This window comes from Limulus polyphemus, unplaced genomic scaffold (assembly GCF_000517525.1).
Source record: "Limulus polyphemus unplaced genomic scaffold, Limulus_polyphemus-2.1.2 Scaffold262, whole genome shotgun sequence".
NCBI classification, from domain to species: Eukaryota; Metazoa; Arthropoda; class Merostomata; order Xiphosura; family Limulidae; genus Limulus; species Limulus polyphemus.
This window is the reverse complement of record NW_013665872.1, coordinates 577,709-597,563: the sequence shown is the minus strand read 5'-3', so window position 1 is coordinate 597,563 and position 19,855 is coordinate 577,709. Positions and strand designations below refer to the sequence as shown.

Below are 19,855 nucleotides of genomic sequence, written 5' to 3'. Positions count from 1 at the left end.
AACTACTTGAGATTTAGTAGGCTGTCAGAAGTTTACTTGTAATTTCAGGGAACAATTATTTTTAGGTTCTATTTAAGTAAAGTAAAATTTATTGTTGTTGTTAGGACTGCATACAGTATAAGTGATTCAGTATTAATTTGTAGCCTCAGAATTACATATAGCATCATATACAAACCCATTGTCTTCAAACCTTATTCTGAATCTTTTTAGCGGTGTATGATTTGATTCTGTTTTTCAGTTTCAGTAAATACTTTGACATAAAAAATTTAATAATATTTGCTAAACATTTTCATTATGTAATTCACAGTTGGAAAATAAAAATATATTCCCTATTAGTAAAATACATCATTCAGTGAATAGTAGTAGATTTAGGTTTCATTTTCAGTCACAGAAAAGAAGTTTTGTCATACAATAAAAAGTAGACTCTAGTCTGGTTATCTTTTATTCATACAATAGTTGTGATATATGTAGTAATATGAAAACTAGTTTGTAAAAAATTAAATGTTTTTCACATAGATTTTATTCTGTTTATTGCTTTATTTATAATGAGAAAAAAATGTGTCTTTAAATAAATAAAAAACTGAAAAATTTCTCTTTCAGCATAACTTTCCCAAATATTTTACTTACAGAGAAAGAGATGGGGTGAGTTCTGTGTTTTCAACTCAATTTGTTTATTTAAAACAAATGAACATGTTCATTTAAGACTAGTTTTATTTGTTCATTGTTTCACTGTGTTATATATTTAGTTTTGTACATGTGCAGTTCTTTGTGACAAATATGATCAGTGCTAGTCATAGGCAAAATTGTGGCCTGTGTAAAATTTGTATTTAGTGCCCCTTCAAAATATACAAGAACTGCTAATTGCAATGTCAGTTTTGGTGCCTCTTGGAGTGGGTGTCCTGTGTGGGGATATATTTTGCCACCTCCAAGGGCTGGCCTTGAATACAATGTACAGATTGTTACAAAAACCAACACAAGTTATTTATTTTATTAGAGTGATTATAAAATTTAAAGTGATGTATATACTATGTAAATTAATCTTTAGTTTTTGCATTTCCATAAGGAAGTATCTTTTGTGAATACATATACAAATAATAAAAATAATAGTATAAAGTATAAAATTTTGATCTCAGATCATGTAAGCTCTTTAAAATGTTTCATAAATTTTGGGCTGCTTATAATTTAAGATATTGATTTTTTGGTAATCCTGATGTTTTAAACTGGATATAAGCTTGTGTGTCAGGTTGTTAAACATCTTCTAGATGATAATAATGCTAAGTTGTAATGTTTGTATTGTGTAGAACTTTGTAGATCATATGTGTAACACCAAAACATCTTTCCACAGTTCAAGGAAGACCGTATATATCGACATCTGGAACCAGCCTTAGCTTTCCAGCTGGAAATGAATCGTCTTTGTAACTATGAACTAGAGGCTATTTCAACAGCTAATCAAAAAATGCACCTGTATCTTGGAAAGGCAAAGGTTAGAAACCACTAGATGTAATATAAAAACTGAAAAAATATTACATTGGATTTGAATACAAATATTTCTGTAAAATAAGAATCAATATCGAACTGCCTAAAATTCTGGTACAGAAGATTGAGTTAAAATGATATGGAATATGTAAATCTGCGAATCATATGACAGCCATAGTTGATATAAATACCTTGTAGAATAGAATATATCAGAACTACATTTTTACATTAACCTTTTGTAGTTATTGTGATACCATCAAATATTGAACATTTTTTGGGAAGTGTAAGTAACAGTCCTTTCCAATGCAAAAACATTAATAAACAGAGCATGAACATATTGTTTTCATCTCATAGAAAAAAAACATAGTTTCTCTATTTTAAGCAACTGTGGTAAAGTAACAAATGAAAAGTAAAAATTGTACAATTCCTATGTGTTTTCCATATGATAATATATTGAATGGAAATATGTGTGATGCCATGAATGAAGTAGGCCTTGTATTTGAAATAAACTGTGAGTGCTTGAATTTTAATATTAGGCAAAATTACTGGTACATTATTTAAAATTACAAGTAATTGCAGCTAAATAAAAATACAAACCTGGTTTATAAGTTTAGACAAAAATCTCCGAGTCTTGCTTTTCTTTGCTTTGTTAAAAATATCAACAAACTATTTTGCCATATTTAAGGCTAGGGAAGGCATACTTACTGCCAACAATATTTTGTACTGTAGTAAAGGATATGTTTGAAACATTCGGAGGTACCTGAGATCTGACATTACTGCCAGTATTGTCATGATCATTTTGTAGGATATCTACTGCTGTGCAGAGAAGGTTAAAAAATGACTATTCCATCTTTGCACTTCTCATTACTGTATTAGACATTGTCTCTAAGAAACATTTTCTTTGTACAGTAACTGGTTCACGCATCGTCAGTCGGTTAGTTTAGACTGGGGTCGAAATAATCTGTGTGGTCAGTCAGTGTTGTTAATGGTCCCACCCACTCCTTTTGATTGACACAAATTTCGTTGCAACAAGGAAATGTAAAAAGCAAGATAGAATAGAAAAGGTGAAGTGAAGATGTAAGTTTAAAAAGCTTTTAGAAACTGTGGAAGAAAACAAATGTAGAAATAAATAGACGAATGTAGGAATACGTAAATATACTTATAGACATTTATGTATTTCCACATTTATTTAGTTCTATATTTGTTTATTTATTTCTTTCTGTGTTTATGTTTTGTTAAGTTTAGCACAAAATATCCTCCATATATCTATTTTGCTAAACCAATATTTTTGTTTGTTTTTCTTTTTTTTAAGAAAGGTGTTTTTGCCAAAGGAATTGGTTGCTTATTACAAAAAATGATGTTAAATAGATTATAATGTATTACAATGCTAAAATTTGTATTGAATATAAATATGAACTCTAAGGTGGTAAGTAAAATTGTTTAAGTCTGAATGGTATTTAGATCAAATCTTACTGCATAACAATGGTAAATACTGTCAAAATGTTCTTATTGTGATATATGTCAAACATATGGCAATATTTTGAGTGTGTTATTTTAATGGTTAGATGGAATATATTCATGGTATAAAACGGGACTACAGCAGCAGCATTTATTTAAAGTTTAAATCTGGACAGCATATATTTCCAAACATGTAGCTATGGTATACCAAAGGTAGACTTATGATATATATATATATATATATATATATATATATTTAAGTTATATTGCCATGTTTTGTTATAACCAAGTTTAGAATTGGGGACACACTTTATTTGGTGTTAATATGTTCTCAGCATAAAATATACCTGGGATAATTTAATGGGTTAGCCTAAATACTTAAAAGCAAAAAAAGTTTTGCTGATGTCACTAAGCCATCATTCTCATATCTATCGGTAGAGAATTGAATGTAATCAACCTTAAGTGTAAATATCTGCAACACTGATTATAACTGAAATATATTGGTTTCTTTTTTTAACTGTTTAAATACTTTTTTCATGAATGTAACTATATTAGGAAATTATTTAAAGGCAATTTTGTTGTACCTGTAATGCAAAGTACATGCATATAATATTTGCAGGACCTGTAAGTAAGAACAGTGGTTACTTTCAGTTGAGGCAGCCTGTGCAAATAACTAGTTAAAGGTGTGACAGATGTGTATTAGTTTTTATCTTTTTGATGTTAATTTACAGTTTTTTAAATATTATAGACTTTAGGATAAAGTTTAAGATTATCACCAAATATTGGTTCAGGAAGGTTATGTCATGATACATGTATTGTGACAGACAATGCTGCAATATACTGGTAATATTATGCACCCTTAACCTACCATATAGGAAAAATTAGTTAGGTGTTTCAAAAAAATTCTACAACTCAGTAAGGTATTGAAATCAAGCCTTATTGCATAATAGTGAATAAAAAAAAGTTTGTGTATTTGAAATAAAAATTATTGTTAAAAATTAATGGAGTTAAGTACTTAAAGGATTATATATATATAGTGTTATATTTACTTTAATGCATTTCAAGATCACTATAAATTAAGCTGTGGTTCAGTTCAATTTTATATTATTAAAAATGTTTGTAATAACTACTTGACTAGAACTATGAAAGAAAACGTTTTAAATCTGAATCTTTGTTACCAGAGTGTGGAAGAACATGGTAAGTTTGTGAATTTCAAATATTTCTTCATACAGTATCAATAAATTCTGATTCATTCATATTTCTTATCAAATCTAGTTTTTTTATGTAAAATGTACGGGAATACTAAAATATCTAACTTTGGCTAGAATGAGTATATGCAGTTATTTATTTAATGTTTTATTTTTTCTAGGTGGCAAAAGGACAAGAGGTGACAGATTACAGGTTTTTTGTTCGTACTATAATCAGACATTCGGATCTTGTGACAAAGGTAAGATTTTCTATTTTCTTTCAACAATAGGCTAGGTCTGAAAATATTTTCATAGTTGTTAAGTTGTAGAAGTAAAGTGTTTTTTTGCTTTTTTGTAATTTGAATACAGTTAAAAATTATAAACTTTGAAAAAGCTTATCACAAGAGGTAGTATCTCACAGTAAGGATAAAATTAAAAGCACAGATTAGCTTAAGTTTCTTGGAAATGTTGCAATTTTTCAGTGAAACATTCCTTAATGTATGTAGTTGAACCATTCAGAATAGCTGGACTGCTCGAAACTTGAGATTATATAAAATATTACGATGGAAAACTATTTGTAATTAGACTTTTTATAAAGAAGTGAAAGTTGTGATGAACCAAGTGGTCTGCTAATTGTGTAGTTATTTCAGTTTTTTCACGAGGCTTCACAGGTTGATACTTATGGTAAGGTTTTAATTATTGGATATCAGTCGGCATGGTTAATGATCTACTCTAATTTATTACTTTTCATATTACTCCAAAAAAAATTATTATTTTTTTTTAAATTATAGTAGATAATTAATTAAAAACAACGTTTTATATTTACACAATAAAAACTTTATTGAAGCCGTACATCATACACTTTAAAATATCTCTACAAGTACATGTTTCAATGTAGATCGTCAACTTGGATACCACTCTGGAAAACATTCATATAGTTGATTCAAGGCCCAACTAAAGTTTGGAGCATTCTGTACTTGGTAGTTTAGATGCCTTGTTGGCAGAGCCATGGTTCTTAGTCTTGCCAAATCTCAATGTTCACATTCTCAGAAAAATTCTAATTTCATAGGGTAATGTGCCACTTCTATATTTCTACATTTAGGGTAAATGCTAAACTTTATGTACCTGTATTTATAGTTTTTGAAAGTGAATAAATATGAAAGTTTGAATGGAAAAGAAATTATACAGATGAAATATTATAATACTTGCTGATATTTACACATGTAATACATGATCCAAGTAGAATATATTTCTTCCAGCTTATCCAATGACTGTTTTTCGAGTAACTTAGTCACTTGATCTTCTTTAAATGGAAATACAATCTTTAACGTCTTCATGCATAATTCTTTCATTAGTACTTCAAATGAATCCTACATTTTACTACTATGATATTCATAGGGGTATTACTTACTTGGAATGTTGAGTAAGTAAACAAAATTATTTTGGCATATAATTCATTATTATGTGCTAGAAATTGTTCATGTGTTAGTTGTACAACTTTTACTGAAGTATTAACAATATGTGGTAAACAGCTTCTAGTATTTGGTTGTAAAGATGAAATAGTAATATTTTCTGTTCACATCTAGTGACAAGTGAGAGTTTATTTTAAATATGTATTATGAGCAAAGAAAATTGTTGCCTATTGCATAATAGCTGGGCTTTAGAATTAACCATATTCATTGGTTATTTGTAAAAATTTGTTTATGTCTTTTTGTTTAGATTATTTTTCCCATATAGCTACACCAATTTCTGAAAACTAATGCTTTTTAAACTCTAAGACATTCTTTAGAATAAAGAACACTTGCTGAACTAAAGTGTCCTTACACTGTACGGAGAGTAATGTTTTTGTGTTTTTTTTTACAGGAAGCATCTTATGAGTATTTGCAAAATGAAGGAGAAAGACTTTTGCTTGAAGCCATGGATGAACTAGAAGTGGCTTTTAATCATACACATGTGAGTTTCTCAAAAACCATGTCTTATGTGTGACTAAATTTACAAGTGTCTTCAGAGCCATGATGTTTATGTTAAAAGTAATTTATGAAGTCCATTTTATAAGTTGACACTTTTTACATCTCTGACCTATCTGGGCTAAATTCTGTAATTTAGAAGAATGGATGAATTTGTGGTGCTTTCTTATTTTGTTATAAAGTTTACTATTTCACACATTACTTTTTTCAAAACACTCATTTTTTCTTTTTTTTTACTAGTCCAAGTGCAAAGTGATTTTTTCCATGTTAACATTAAAAATACTTTTTAATCTCAAAAATCTTAAATTTCATTTGCATAATCTCTAAAAACCACCTGAATAAATTTCAAACATGCAAAAAGTGGACAATGTCCCATAACTATTAACATTTTTTTGGCTATGTGATAAAAGCCGTTAAAAATGAATCTGAGCTTTTCAGTATGTTTCCCATGGGAATAAAGCAAAACTGACAATTCTCTGTACAGAAAACGTGATGTAATACATCATTTGATAGATTAAAACCTTGGCTTTCTGTTGTTTATAAATAATATAGTATTGAACATCAGAGAGAACTATTGGCAATTTCTGAAAGAGGGGATTTGACAGGTAGGCATAGCAAGCAGGGTCTGATTTTCTATTTTATGGCTCTGTAACCAAATAAGATTGAAGGTTATAAAAATTATGCTTTGTCTGAATATAGTGAGTAATTTATGTTAAGTTCCATACTTTGTGGAGGGGTAGTAAATAAATTAGAGAAGAGAGGACACCTAAAAAGAAAATGTCACAATTCTCATACTAGGGGAATTCAGGATTTTTTTTTAAATACCGCCTTATAAAATCAAGAACTATAAACTTATATACTATTAAGTTATGGATTATTAGCTATGTTTTTTTTTCTATATTTATTGGTATACCATGAAAAGAAAGTAGGTAAGTTAAATTTTGAATGTAACTCAAACATCATGACATGCATGGAAAAAGGTGCTTGTGGAGAGACGATGAAACAATATATATGTATAGAATGTATATGTAAAACCTTTATGTATTGATTTAAATCCATATAACAGATGTAGTATGGAATGTTTATGTAACAGATATATATGTAGCAAGACTGTATGGAGTATGCATATAACATTTATGATTAGAAGAATCTTGCCATTTTGTGAAAGGTAAGTAAGTAATTGTGTTTAGAACAGTCCTTTTCATTTAAAATTTTGCTGTAGTAGTAAAGGTATGAGGTTATATTTAGATCTTGTTAGTTCACATTTAGTTATAATTTCTGGGATTATGTTTTGATGCATTTGTCTTGATATTCTACTTGTTGGTAACATTTGAGACTTTCTTTTTTGTTCTTAAAATGTTATAGATTATATCTGTATGAAAGTCACAGAAATTTTTTTATTTGAAAATATATCAGGTAAGTTAAGTTAAACAAGTATGATAATGTGATGGTAAAATATTCTAGTGGCTTAAATCCATATTTATTGAATATTATTGCTATGTTTATCATATTCAAACAATACATACAAATAAAAGGACTTACTATTCATTGAAAAGAAACTATATTTATTGGTTATAAATTGATCTTGATCAAGCTTGTTTTTAACAAATATCATGATACCTAGCCTGACAAAGGTAATGGTGACACCATTTTGAAAAGTCAGGTCCAGGTCACTGGTAAGTCTTTGTCAGTTTTTGCCACATGTTTTATGATTGAGAGCTAGAAGTTGTGACTTCTGCAATTTGTAATATAACGTATCAAAATAAATTTGTTTATGAATATCAATCAAGTTGAAACTGATTTGATGTATAAAATGATCAATAACTGATATTCAAAGAGTGTCTCACAACAAAGTTTTGGAAATCTCACAAGCTAAATAATGATAGAAATACAAACATAAATTATGGGAATGTTTTTGTCAAAACTAGATACTATTCAGCAACAAGCTTTTAGTAAGTTTCATACAAGTGGATTAAGTATTTCCACTGTGAGAAGGATATCATTGACACCCTTCACAAAATATGTCAGATCCTTATTTCTTATTGCTGGCAAATTGGGTAACATTCTGTACTAGGGGAAGGATCAATAGAAATTGATCTTGGAATTTGATTGTGGAACTGATACTAAATGTAAATACTAATGTTAAGGATTTCACACTTTTTTTTAAAGCAATGTGTTAAGTATAAATGAAGATATGGCTACCAAAAGATTGATGAATCAACTAATATTAGCTGTGTATTAGGAATGCAGTTGTAAACAGCCTCATTCAGAATGCATTTACAGTAACAACCTAAAACATCATATAGTGTATTGGGTTTTGATATTGATTTTACACAAATGGAAAACTTCATTTTGTAGTGAAGCACACAGTGGAGCTGCTAACATCTTTCACTGGTTAAAAGCAGCAGAAGATTTTATTGTACTTCAGGTATAGTTTTCTTTAAGTTGTTACTATATATGGTTTTTGTATTTTTGCACTCCTTCAGGATTGCCTTTTATCTTTTTCAATTCTCTTCTTTTGTCAGATAGGTCCAGAATATCTGGTGTCACCTGGGGTTTCTTAGTCCGATGGTACTTGCCAAGGATCTTGTTGGCTGCATCAGTCACTGTTGTGTTGAAGGTGTCTATGATCAAATCTAGGTCTGTATTTTTGTCACCCAGGATGGGAATAGGTGCAAATTTCCCACCAGTCATTGCTTGGAAGGCTTCTGCCATATCAGGGTCCTTCAGTTTCTCAAGTTGAAACTTGATTCTTGTGTGTTTTGTGGTTTGGTTTGATGATTTTTTTCAGATGGAGATGAAAAGCCATGATTGCTTCCGATATCTGCTCCTGGAAAACTTTGTGTTCTGGTAATGTTGACTCCTGTTCGAAAGTGCTTTTTGACCATGATGTAGTCAATCTGGTTGTGATTTTGTCCATCTGTACTGTGCCAGGTCCATCTTCTGGATGATTTGTGAGGACCAAAAGTATTAACCAATGCAAGGTTGTTATGTGTGGCAAACTCCAAGAGTCTGAGTCCTCTTTCATTTAATTCAGTATTGCAGAACCATCCACAGTTGGTTTGCCAGTTCGTCTGTGGATCCTTACCAACTTTTGTATTCCAGTCTCCTTCTACTACAAGGATGTTATTTTTGGGTGATTGATCTATTAGGACCTGCAGTTGGTTGTAAAAGTCTTTCATCTCATTGTCGTCATAGTCAGGCATTGGGGCATACACTTATATTGTTGTGATTTTGAATGGTGTTGCCCTCAGGCAGATGGTGATGAGCCTGCTGGAGACTGGGTGGAAACCCATAACAGTGTTCACAATGTTTTTATGTACAAGGAATTCAATGCCATGTTCATGTTTGTCCTCTTTACCACTGAAGTAAATTTTGTGTCCTTCCGCACTTGACGTTTGCCCATAGTGTTTTCAATGCATCTCACAGAGTCCAAGGAGGTTCCAGCAGTAGCTGTCCATCTCATGTGTAAGCTTTTCAATTTCCATGCGGCTTTTAAAGTCCTTACATTCCATGTACTGATGGTGATGTTGTTTCTTCCATGGAACTTGGTGTCAGAGCACCAGTAACATACTTATCACCTCTATCCTGGTGTAAAGCAGAAGGCATGGCCATTGGTAACCTGAGATGGGACCAATCGGGTATGGGTTGAGTATTGGTTGTCATCATGTGGTGTCTCTTAGGCAGTTGCAACCTGGTGGTATCCCATCTCCTCTCCCAGTTGGTTGACCACAGCCGAAATCCACCATACAATGTGGCATGCCCTTGTCCCGAACGTGTGGCCGTTGACTTCATTGAGGAAGATGTCTGCCCAGTGATGTCAACAAAAAATAAGGCATGAAGAAGGCAAAGGAGAACTGGATAGAAGAACAGTGCAATGAAATTGAAGAAAACTTGAATAAGAACAACAGTAAAAAAGCATACTAACTTGTAAAAGACCTAACAACTGTAAAACAAGGGCAAACCACTACCATCCAAGACAAATCAGAAAAATGTCTTATAGAAGAGAAAGAGATCCTCCATCAGTGGACAGAATATTGCTCAGAACTATACAATCACAAAAGCAACGGAGACTCAATGGTATTACACTGCCCTCAAACAACTGAAGAGGACAACTACCCTATACTTTGGGAAGAAATAGAAAATGCAGTAAAATCACTGAAGAAAGGGAAGTTAGCTGGAGTTGACAACATACCAGCAGAACTGGATCACTGCTCTCACAACAATCTGCAATAAGATCTGGCAGACAGGAGAATGGCCCACCCTTTAGACCCAGTGTATGGTCATCATCATGCTTCCCAAGAGAGGCAACCTACAGCTGTGCCAAAACTACCAAGCAATCAGCCTCATCAGTCACCCAAGTAAAATCATGTTAAAGATCATATTAAACAGACTCAAGCCCCAAGCAGAAAAGATCATTGCTAAAGAACAGGCAGGGTTTCAAGCAGGACGAAACACCACAGAACAGATCTTGAATCTTAGGATCCTTTGTGAGAAACATCAACAAGACCTTTATCATGTCTTCATAGATTTCAAGAAGTCCTTTGACAGGGTATGGCATGCAGCCTTATGGGCAACCATGAGGAAGTACAATATCAGTCCCAAGCTTGTTCAATTCATTGAAAAACTTTATGACAAGGCCATGAGTAAAGTCCTCATAAATTGCAGCTTAGGGGACTGGTTTCAAACAGTGGTTGGAGTTCAACAAGAATGCCTACTCTCACCCACCCTCTGACGGCATCAGCATTAAGATCAGTGTACATGGACAAAGACTTGAAACAGTAAAAAGTTTCAAATACTTGGGATCAATTTTCACAGATGAGTGTTCCAAACCTGAGATACTTTTCAAGATTGCGCAGACAACAACAGCATTGGCAAGGTTGAAACCAATATGGAACTACAACAACATCACTCGTTGTTCCAAAATTAGGCCCTTGCACTCCCTTGTCATATCCATATTTCCATTTGTTTGTGAAACATGGACCCTCACAGCAGATCTAGAAAGAAGAATATGGGCCATGGAAATGAGTTGCTACAGGAAGATCTTGCACATCTCATAAAAAGACCACGTTACCAATGAAGAGATCCACAACAAGATCCAACAAGCTAATGGACCATACGAAGATCTCTTGACCACTGTCAAAAAATGCAATCTGAAGTGGTATGGTCATCTCACGATCATCTGGCTTGGCAAAGACCATCTTGCAAGGCATCGTGAGAGGAAAAAGAAGAAGAGGTGGGAAGACAACATCAAAGAGTGGACAGGCCTGGAGTTCTTCAACTCCCAGAAAACCGGGAAAGATGGAGAGAGCTGGTTGCAAAGTTGTCAGTGGTGCCCCAATGACCCCAAGGGTTAAGGGAGAAAGTGAAGTGAAGTACATGATTTCTTTGGTTTCTCTGCAATCTTTTATGGTGTATTTTCCTATATTAAGCAATAATTGGTCTGCATCATTGGGTAACAAAATAGAGCATGTTTTCTTTAGTGCTGAAGGTAATTATATGACTTGCTTTATGAATAGAATTAAAGGGTTCACTTTCACATGATTTATGCTTTGGTAAATTTCTTGCTAAAGAGCATCTGTTTTGAAAACATCTCTGACATTATTTGCATTTTTGCATGACATATTCTCTTTCTTTGTCATCATCACTGTCTTCAGTTAAGGCCAAAATGTCATTTTCATCACATACAACTTCACCATTAATATTCATAAGATTCTCTTTGCCTCCCACTGACTTATTGGTAAGTCTGAAAGTTTATAACTCTAAAAATTGGGTTCCAATACCTGTGGTGGGTGCAACACAGATAGCTCATTGTGTGACTTTATGCTCAAAAGCAAACAAACATTGTGGTCATTTTCTTTTACAGTTTGTCACATTATTAGTACTTGTCAATACACTTTTTGGCTGCTTTTCCTCATGTCTGCAACTCAATTTAGCAGAAATTGATAATTCATCACATTCACAACTACAAGATAATGCTAAACATTTTGAACATATAGCCTTTTTACATTTGCAAGGTAAAGGTTCCATTTTGAACTAGAATCACAGTTTTTTCAACAGTTGTCTGCAATTTTTATCCATCAATTTATAGCAGTTGGCAGTCTACTGAAGCTAAAAATAGGCTAAATTGTTGTTTTTGTCAAATGATATTGCTCAAAAAAGAAGGAACCATAAAAAAATATATTTCTGACCAACATGAGCTTACCCAGTTTGCAGATACAGGCAGTGTTAAAATAATTATATTTAAAAACTTGTTATCCAAAATGCTTTACATGGATTGCCATAATAGCGAATCATATTTAATGACTAAAATGACTTTAGTGTAGTAAAAATCTAGCCTTGTTTTTAACACCATGAATGAGATGGAAGAGAAACTTTACCTTATGTAGCATTTTTTTTTCTTTTGAAGTTGTTTATATTTTGCATGCACAGCTAGAAGTTGAAACCTATTACATTTTCTAATTGAAAATTGAAGTCAAGTTGCTCACTTCTTGTGAAGACCTAAATATTCTGCTTAACGTTTTTCTTGTCTAATTGGCCACTTTGAGCTTTCTATTTGATTCTGACTGGTTGTGTTTATCAAGCCTAACTGAACCTCTTGCAAACTTTTAAATTTTTTTATTTATTTATTTACATGCCAAGGATATGAAGTGTTATTATAACTAGCTGTCTTATATGATTATTATACTAACGTCCTTTTAATATTCATGTCTTAGGCAAAAAGAACAGACTGCAACCACATTTTCTTAAATTTTGTTCCAAAAGTCACCATGGATCCTTCCAAAGTAAGTACATAGAAGAAATCTTCCAAAATTACCTATATTGTTCTCTACTAGATAACAAGTGCCACAACCTAACAAAATTTGATAAAAGTTTTTCTCAAAATGATGCAAGAGACAAGAATTATGTGATCACCATTTTGGCCAAAAGGTCTTCACTGGTTTAACAGACTACAACAATTTTAACATTTTTTGTATTTTCAAACAAAATATATTGCAATGACACTTAGGAACCATACCATTAATAGAAAACCACATAAAAAAATTTCTAATGTTTAATGTCTACTGTTCTCTGGTACTGCTTGAAGTTTAACTTTACAATTTTTAATTACCTTTCAGACCAGTTTCATACTTTATATCTGATTTGAAACTTCTTCCAGTTATATAAGTTTATATAAAATGTCACTGAAAACAGGCTAGTCAGTCTTGTATCACCTCATAACCTTATGTGTCCCTTGGTGGGACAGCAATAAGTTTATAGACTTATAGTGCTAAATTCCGGGTTTCAATTACCCATGTTAGACACAGCATGCAGCCCAATATGGATTTGTTCAATAAGAAAGAAACAAACATTATGTAGTGGCATTTACTGATGAAAGTTGAGTCTGATTTTATTGTTGGAATAATTCATTGTTACCTTGTTCACATTTAATGGATTTTTATACCTCCCTGTTTATTATTGGGTTACATTTATTATTACTGTATTAGTACATGAAGACTTTTATATCAGTATCTAATGTTGAATCAGAATGTATTGTTAGCTTAATACAACTTAGTTTAGCTGTGCTAGAGGGATTTTAACAATTAGATGGAAGATTCAATTTATTGTTTTCATATTTAATCCATTTAACAAAAAACTTGAGTATGAATTGATTATTTGGTTAATTTATAGTTTACTAGTCTCAACATTTGAAGGCTTTTAACTGTAATGGTAGTGTTTATATAGGGTTAATTCACAGTCAGTTTATCTGCACTTTAATAGATGATTTAGACAGTTAAATTTGTTGGTGGGTTTTATCATATGAGATAATAGTTTAATATTGTTATTTAAAGTATTATGAAATGTTTTTCACACTTATTAGAATACTTGGATTCTTTTTTTTAATTGAAAAAAGTATGTATATAATTATTATTTTGTTTTTTCATTGATACAAGCAATCAAAATTAGTTAAAATTACCAGATGAGAAATAATTAATGTTTTATGTTAAAAAAGTTATACAGTTATATATATATATATATATATATATAACATTAAAGTTAGTTTTACTTAAGTTGATGCTGAGTATAAAAAATTTCATTGCCATTGAGACTTTAGCTGTAATGCAAAAAACATCTAGTTACCCTTGTAATAAAAACCTAGGTTTTGAAGGATTTCCCATTGACTTGAGAAGAGAACATCCTACTTAAACAAAATGTTATATTTTCATTATGACATATTTTCATATTTAGTGATGTAATATATGTATTTTACATAAAGATTGCAGAAAATGTCAGAAGTATGGTTATGCGGTATGGATCCAGACTTTGGAGACTAAGAGTGTTACAAGCAGAACTCAAAATGATCATCAGGTGTGTTATATAATCTTTACCAACAAAGGTATAGATAAAAGAGTCATTAGGAGTCAAACAGTATCTAGAAATAAACCAGTAGATCTGTGGGTAGATACAGTGTTCAAAATTCTGTGTGCAATATGATACTTACAAGGTTGTAAATAGAATGCTTGTATCTACAAGTTTTAAAGTTTGAGAAGTGAAGGAGTGTATTGATGTTTAAGAAAGATTAATAATGAACAAGTATATTTTTCTCCTCATTATCAGTGTTTGTTACTGTTGAATATTTCAATATGTGTGCATACATTTTCTGTAATACTGAATTGCATCAAAAACTTTGTTTATATTTGTATGAAAGTGTTTATTTTCAACATTAGTTTCTAGTACTGTTATATTTTTGTTTTATTTATAATATTGTTATTCTTCTGGTACAACAGTACATAACCAAGGTGTAATATTTCTGTGAAATTAATTTTGGTAAAGTAGTTAATTATTTTATGTGATTCATCATAAGGGTATCTTTAAAGTGTTTACCATATATAAAAGTACTCTCTGTATTTCCTGATTACACAAAAGTATTAAGTTTTCTTTTTATAAATAAATGGTATTGAACTGTATTTGTCATTAGGTTGAATCCTAATGGGAAATGTTTTCCCATTCGCCTGTTTCTGGCCAATGAGAGTGGCTATTACCTGGATATTAGTTTGTACAAAGAATCAGTAGACCCAGTGACAGGACAGATCAAATTTGAAGCTTGGGGTCCAAAACAAGGACCTCTGCATGACCTTCCTATATCTACACCATACATGACCAAAGACTATCTGCAACTGAAGAGATTTCAAGCCCAATCCAATGGGACAACATATGTGTATGATATTCCTGACATGTTTGAACAGGTACTTTTGTATTTTTATATTGTGTGGAAAATAATGGTTTTGATGTATTTACTGCTACATGAAGAGTTAAAATCTTTATTTTTGTATGATGTACAATAATTTTCTGTTTACTGTTGAAGAAGTTAAAATACTTTATTTAATGTTTGGAACGTAGAATTGTCTTTTGTTTTTCTGCTGCTTGAAGAGTGAGACTTTTTACTATAACACTGTGTGGAACAATATTTTGTTGTATTTTGCTGCTTTTTGAGTATTTACTTTTTATAGTACTGCATGAAACCCACAGTTTTCTTGTGATTTGGCACTGGTTGAGGAGATAAACTTTTCACAACACTGTGTGAAGCAATATTTTCATGTTGTTGTTTTTTCACTGTTTCAGGAAATATTTTGTTTATATTGTATAGAATTTACTACTTGTTGTCTATATTTAGGGTCATTCTTTTATGGCCACTTATAAATGTTTATAACATCTCCTTCAAGTGCATGCTAGTGTATTATAGTATTTGTGTTAGATTGAATAAAGAGATATCATGCCCTTTTTTGACTGTTGATAGTGAAAACTGACTTCTATAAATGTTATGAAAATAATGTTTGGTTAACAAAAGTGTGAAAAAAGGTGCGAGTTATTTTTCTCTTGCCAAAGTTTAATGTGCTACTTATTAGGAATCAAAAAACAAGCAATACAGTGATTAGAATTATGCTGAAACTGTGTAGTGCTCTAATTTCAGTCATTGCAGTAATGGTTTTATATATTTTTTTAAAGGGGTCTTAATCATTTTATTTTTTAAAGTGAAGTTTGAGAGTTTAAGACTAGATTTCCCTACTAAGATGTATTTCAAGTAACCAGTTTTTTACAGTATTGTTTGCTTTATATTTATAATCTTTTGTTCTAGAGTAAGTAGTAAATATCAAATTTGCTACTTATTAAAAATAAAGAAATGATATGCAATTTTAACAATAAATTGTAGACAAACCCACCAAAGGTTCTTTCGAGCTTCATAAGCTGTTTCATGTAATGTGTAAGAAATTCTTATTACCAAAATACTTTACATGTGCAGTTGAAGTAATAAACATTATCTCTGAATACATGAATCTTTTATCTACAGGTACAAGTAGGCATAGCCAAATGTTATAGTAAATAATAATAAGCTTTTCTGATATTTAACAGTGGTTCCATGAGCTAGGGAGACTAGTTTTGCAGAGCCAAATTTTCAAGTCATCCCCATAATTGCTTTTGATTGGTTAAAATTTGTAGCTGAATTGTATTGGAAAAAAGACATAAATTGCGACCTTTTTTGTCTTCAGGGGTGATCTGAGGGTGATCTTCATCATGATTTTGCTCATAATTCTGAGGCATAGATTAGTAAGAAATGGAGCCATTAAAATGTAAAGTTAAGTGCTGTGCTACATGTTTTAAGTGCATTAGATGTGGTTGTGGATGTGATGGATTAGATTCACAAGTCAAATTATGATGTCCTGCTGGAGGAAAGCAACCTATGAGTGTAGCAAAGAAAGCAGTGTTAGCATGACAATGGCAAAAAGATAACATCGATTACACTAATGACATGAGAAGTTCAAGTGATATTGAAAATCCAATTCTAATAATGCAAGTAAGTGGTGACATGGATTGTTCTGATGGCATGGGTAATAAAGACATGAATCTTGTACTCGCCAAATCAACTACGGCTACAAAGAGATTGGTTTGTTAAATTTTGTAAGAAAGCTTTAGGAGTGCTATGTTCTAGGCTGTTACCAAAAGCTCCTGATGTATTATTACAGGCTGTTGATGCAAGTGGTTAGAAAGATAAACTTTGGAAAGCAGTGAGAGAAGTACAGACAGCCTTACCAGAAAAATCAATTTAGAGGAAGGTAGTTATGGTGCGTCAATGACAAACTATGACACATACGACCGCAGAAGCTTTTGGAGTGAGTAGGAAAGCATTTGATACTGCGAATCGACATTACTGGAGATTGATGCAGGGTTTTGAGCTTGTAAATCCAATTCGCAAGATATAAACTCAGTGTTGTGATACAAGCTGTTGAATTTATTTTGAGTCCCGACAGCATTTTGGATACAAAGAAAATTTACTTAGATGGAAAATAGTATGATTTTCCACAATTTACAAACAAAAGGTCATCGAGTTCCTTTATCGTGATTACATTGAATGATTTACGTCTGTGGATAATCAAATATCACATACATTGTTCTGCAAAATGGTAACAGTATTAACAACATTTGATCAGAAAAATCCGAAAAGCTGTTGATTATGCTTTTGGAATTTTATTGTACAATAATATGGGACTATTGAGTAGGATAATTGGGACAATCGAAAGCTCTCATGTGAAAGACAAATGTATGTGGATGTTGACGAAATCCAATTCTGAGTAGAAAATGTGAAGAATGCCAACTACCCTTGTAGACACAAAATGAAATTGTATATGGGACATTGTAGAGAATCAACACAGGCGTATTCATGAAATTCACTGTCAATTGCAATTGGATCAAGCTTTAGTTACTATGGATTACAAGATGAAATGTGAACCCATTTACTTCAGGGAGAAAAACTATAGATCATTATGGAAAGAAGGGTCTTAGCTGGCATAGTACAATGGTGTATACGAAAGTAGAATCTACATCAGACGGAGATGATGAATTAAAGACTCAAATATCATATTATGACGACATATCAGGTGAAGATTCCCTGCAAGATTTGGTGGCAGTCTTATCAATATTGGAAGGTGTCTTGATAAATGAAAAAAGGCCATTCAGCAGTAAAAAAAATTGTTTATTCAATCCAACAACACAAAATTCCACGAAAATGGATATCTCATATTGGGAATGGCGCTTCTGGCAAAGACATACGGTTTTTATTGAAATCCTTCATACATACAGAGACACAGGGTGGAAAAGGATGTATTGATACACACTTTGCAATAGCAATGTGTCTTATTACTAAATATGTGTATATGGGCAATAATGTGATATCACCATTGGAATTACAACAAGCTCTGCAATGTAATGGTGGGGTGGTAAATACTGTGATTTCAATATTCGACTTAGATCGAAAAAAAGTATATGATCTGATGAACGATTATTTGGAGGGAGTAGATAAAGTTTTCTCAAAACTTGGTCGATTCAATGAAGTTGTGTTTGAAGACAATTGTATTGGATTCTACGAGTATTCGAGAATGTATTCAGTCCTTCTTGACATGACTGACCCTCATAAGCCAAAGTTTGTTTCCAGTAATACAGCTTCAGGACAATGTGGTGATGAACAAGAGCCAAATGATCCCATGAACAATGAACAATTGAGTCAGTGTGATGATGAAATGGAGCCAAGTGATCATGAAGAGGCTGACAATGAAAGAGATGATATTGGTGATCTGATTATTGATGAACTGGGATCTGGGAACTTCGTTGAAGATGTGAATGTGACTGAATTCCATGGAAAGTGAACGAACTGTGTGTTTTCATTGCAGGCAGGTAGAGATAATATTTACAGATGGCAGATATGGAGTCAGTGAACACGAATTACTTTAGATGAGTTAGGAGAATATTCGGAGAATACAACAAAGTGTGTGGTATGTGAACGGTCTTTCATCTTCTTGATGAAGAAAGAGTAACATGTCTGTCGAGGTGCCAGAACTAAAAATGACTTACTAACTTCAGCTATTAGGCATGCCAAAATGCTTATAGACCAAGGACAAGTTGCTTTCATTAATACGAAGATCTGTGGAAATATTTCTTCTGATGCTCATGACTTACAATACGATGATACCGACTTTGTACCAGAAGTATTTGGTTTTGGGTCAGCTAAGTGACCTGCTTATGGAAAAGTGTATGGTACTAGGTACATTGAACATGTCAAAGCAGAGGTAGACAAAATGTACATGTGAGGCATGGAAGACAAGCGAAATAAAATTGGACCGGGTCGTTTGCTCAAAATCTTACGCCAGAAATATCCTGAACACCTTGATTTGTCAAGTGAAATGGAAATTCGTCAGAGAATTTCTTTGACGTCCAAATATAAGAAGCACAGAACTATCTTGACGAAAATCAGAGATATTCAAGAGTGGTTCAGAATGGTCATCAGTCAAATTGTGGCAGAATCTGGTTATGAAATTAAGCCCAAGAAGTCATTAATGCAGTTTAGAAATCAGACTTCTGCTCAGATAAATGATGCAAACTATACGGAGATGAAGCAAGTAAAGAGTTTTGTTTCTGCATTGAAACAAAAGCATAAGAAGTCTTTTAATCATGCCAATGCATAGTATGAATCATATATTACTATTGACTTTAGTACTATGGAGTCCATATATAGTCAATCAATCATATCTCGACTTCTACTCAATATTTTTTCTTCAAAATTTCAGAATATGTTTTTTACCTCGTGGTCTTGCTAAATCTGGGGTCGAAACCCTTTTCTGGGAAGACTTTTTCTAACCAGCTCTGCAAAATGGCCTCTAAGTACTATCCCTGGCTCACGGAACCACTGTTAATTATTACAAGTGTAAATTCAGTTTGACATAGGATTGTGGATGG

The 19,855-nt window shown here is 32.2% G+C and overlaps 1 protein-coding gene across 1 annotated transcript in view; it reads left to right on the top strand.

Moving 5' to 3' along the window:
* LOC106456834 (acetyl-CoA carboxylase-like) overlaps positions 1–19,855 on the top strand; it is an 87,531-nt gene that overhangs the window by 42,248 nt on the left and 25,428 nt on the right. Inside the window, exons 22-28 of the mRNA XM_022382608.1 lie at positions 601–642; positions 1,346–1,483; positions 4,304–4,381; positions 5,985–6,074; positions 12,805–12,873; positions 14,346–14,437; positions 15,048–15,315. Coding sequence (XP_022238316.1) covers positions 601–642; positions 1,346–1,483; positions 4,304–4,381; positions 5,985–6,074; positions 12,805–12,873; positions 14,346–14,437; positions 15,048–15,315 — 777 coding nt within the window. The remainder of the gene's footprint in view (positions 1–600; positions 643–1,345; positions 1,484–4,303; positions 4,382–5,984; positions 6,075–12,804; positions 12,874–14,345; positions 14,438–15,047; positions 15,316–19,855) is intronic.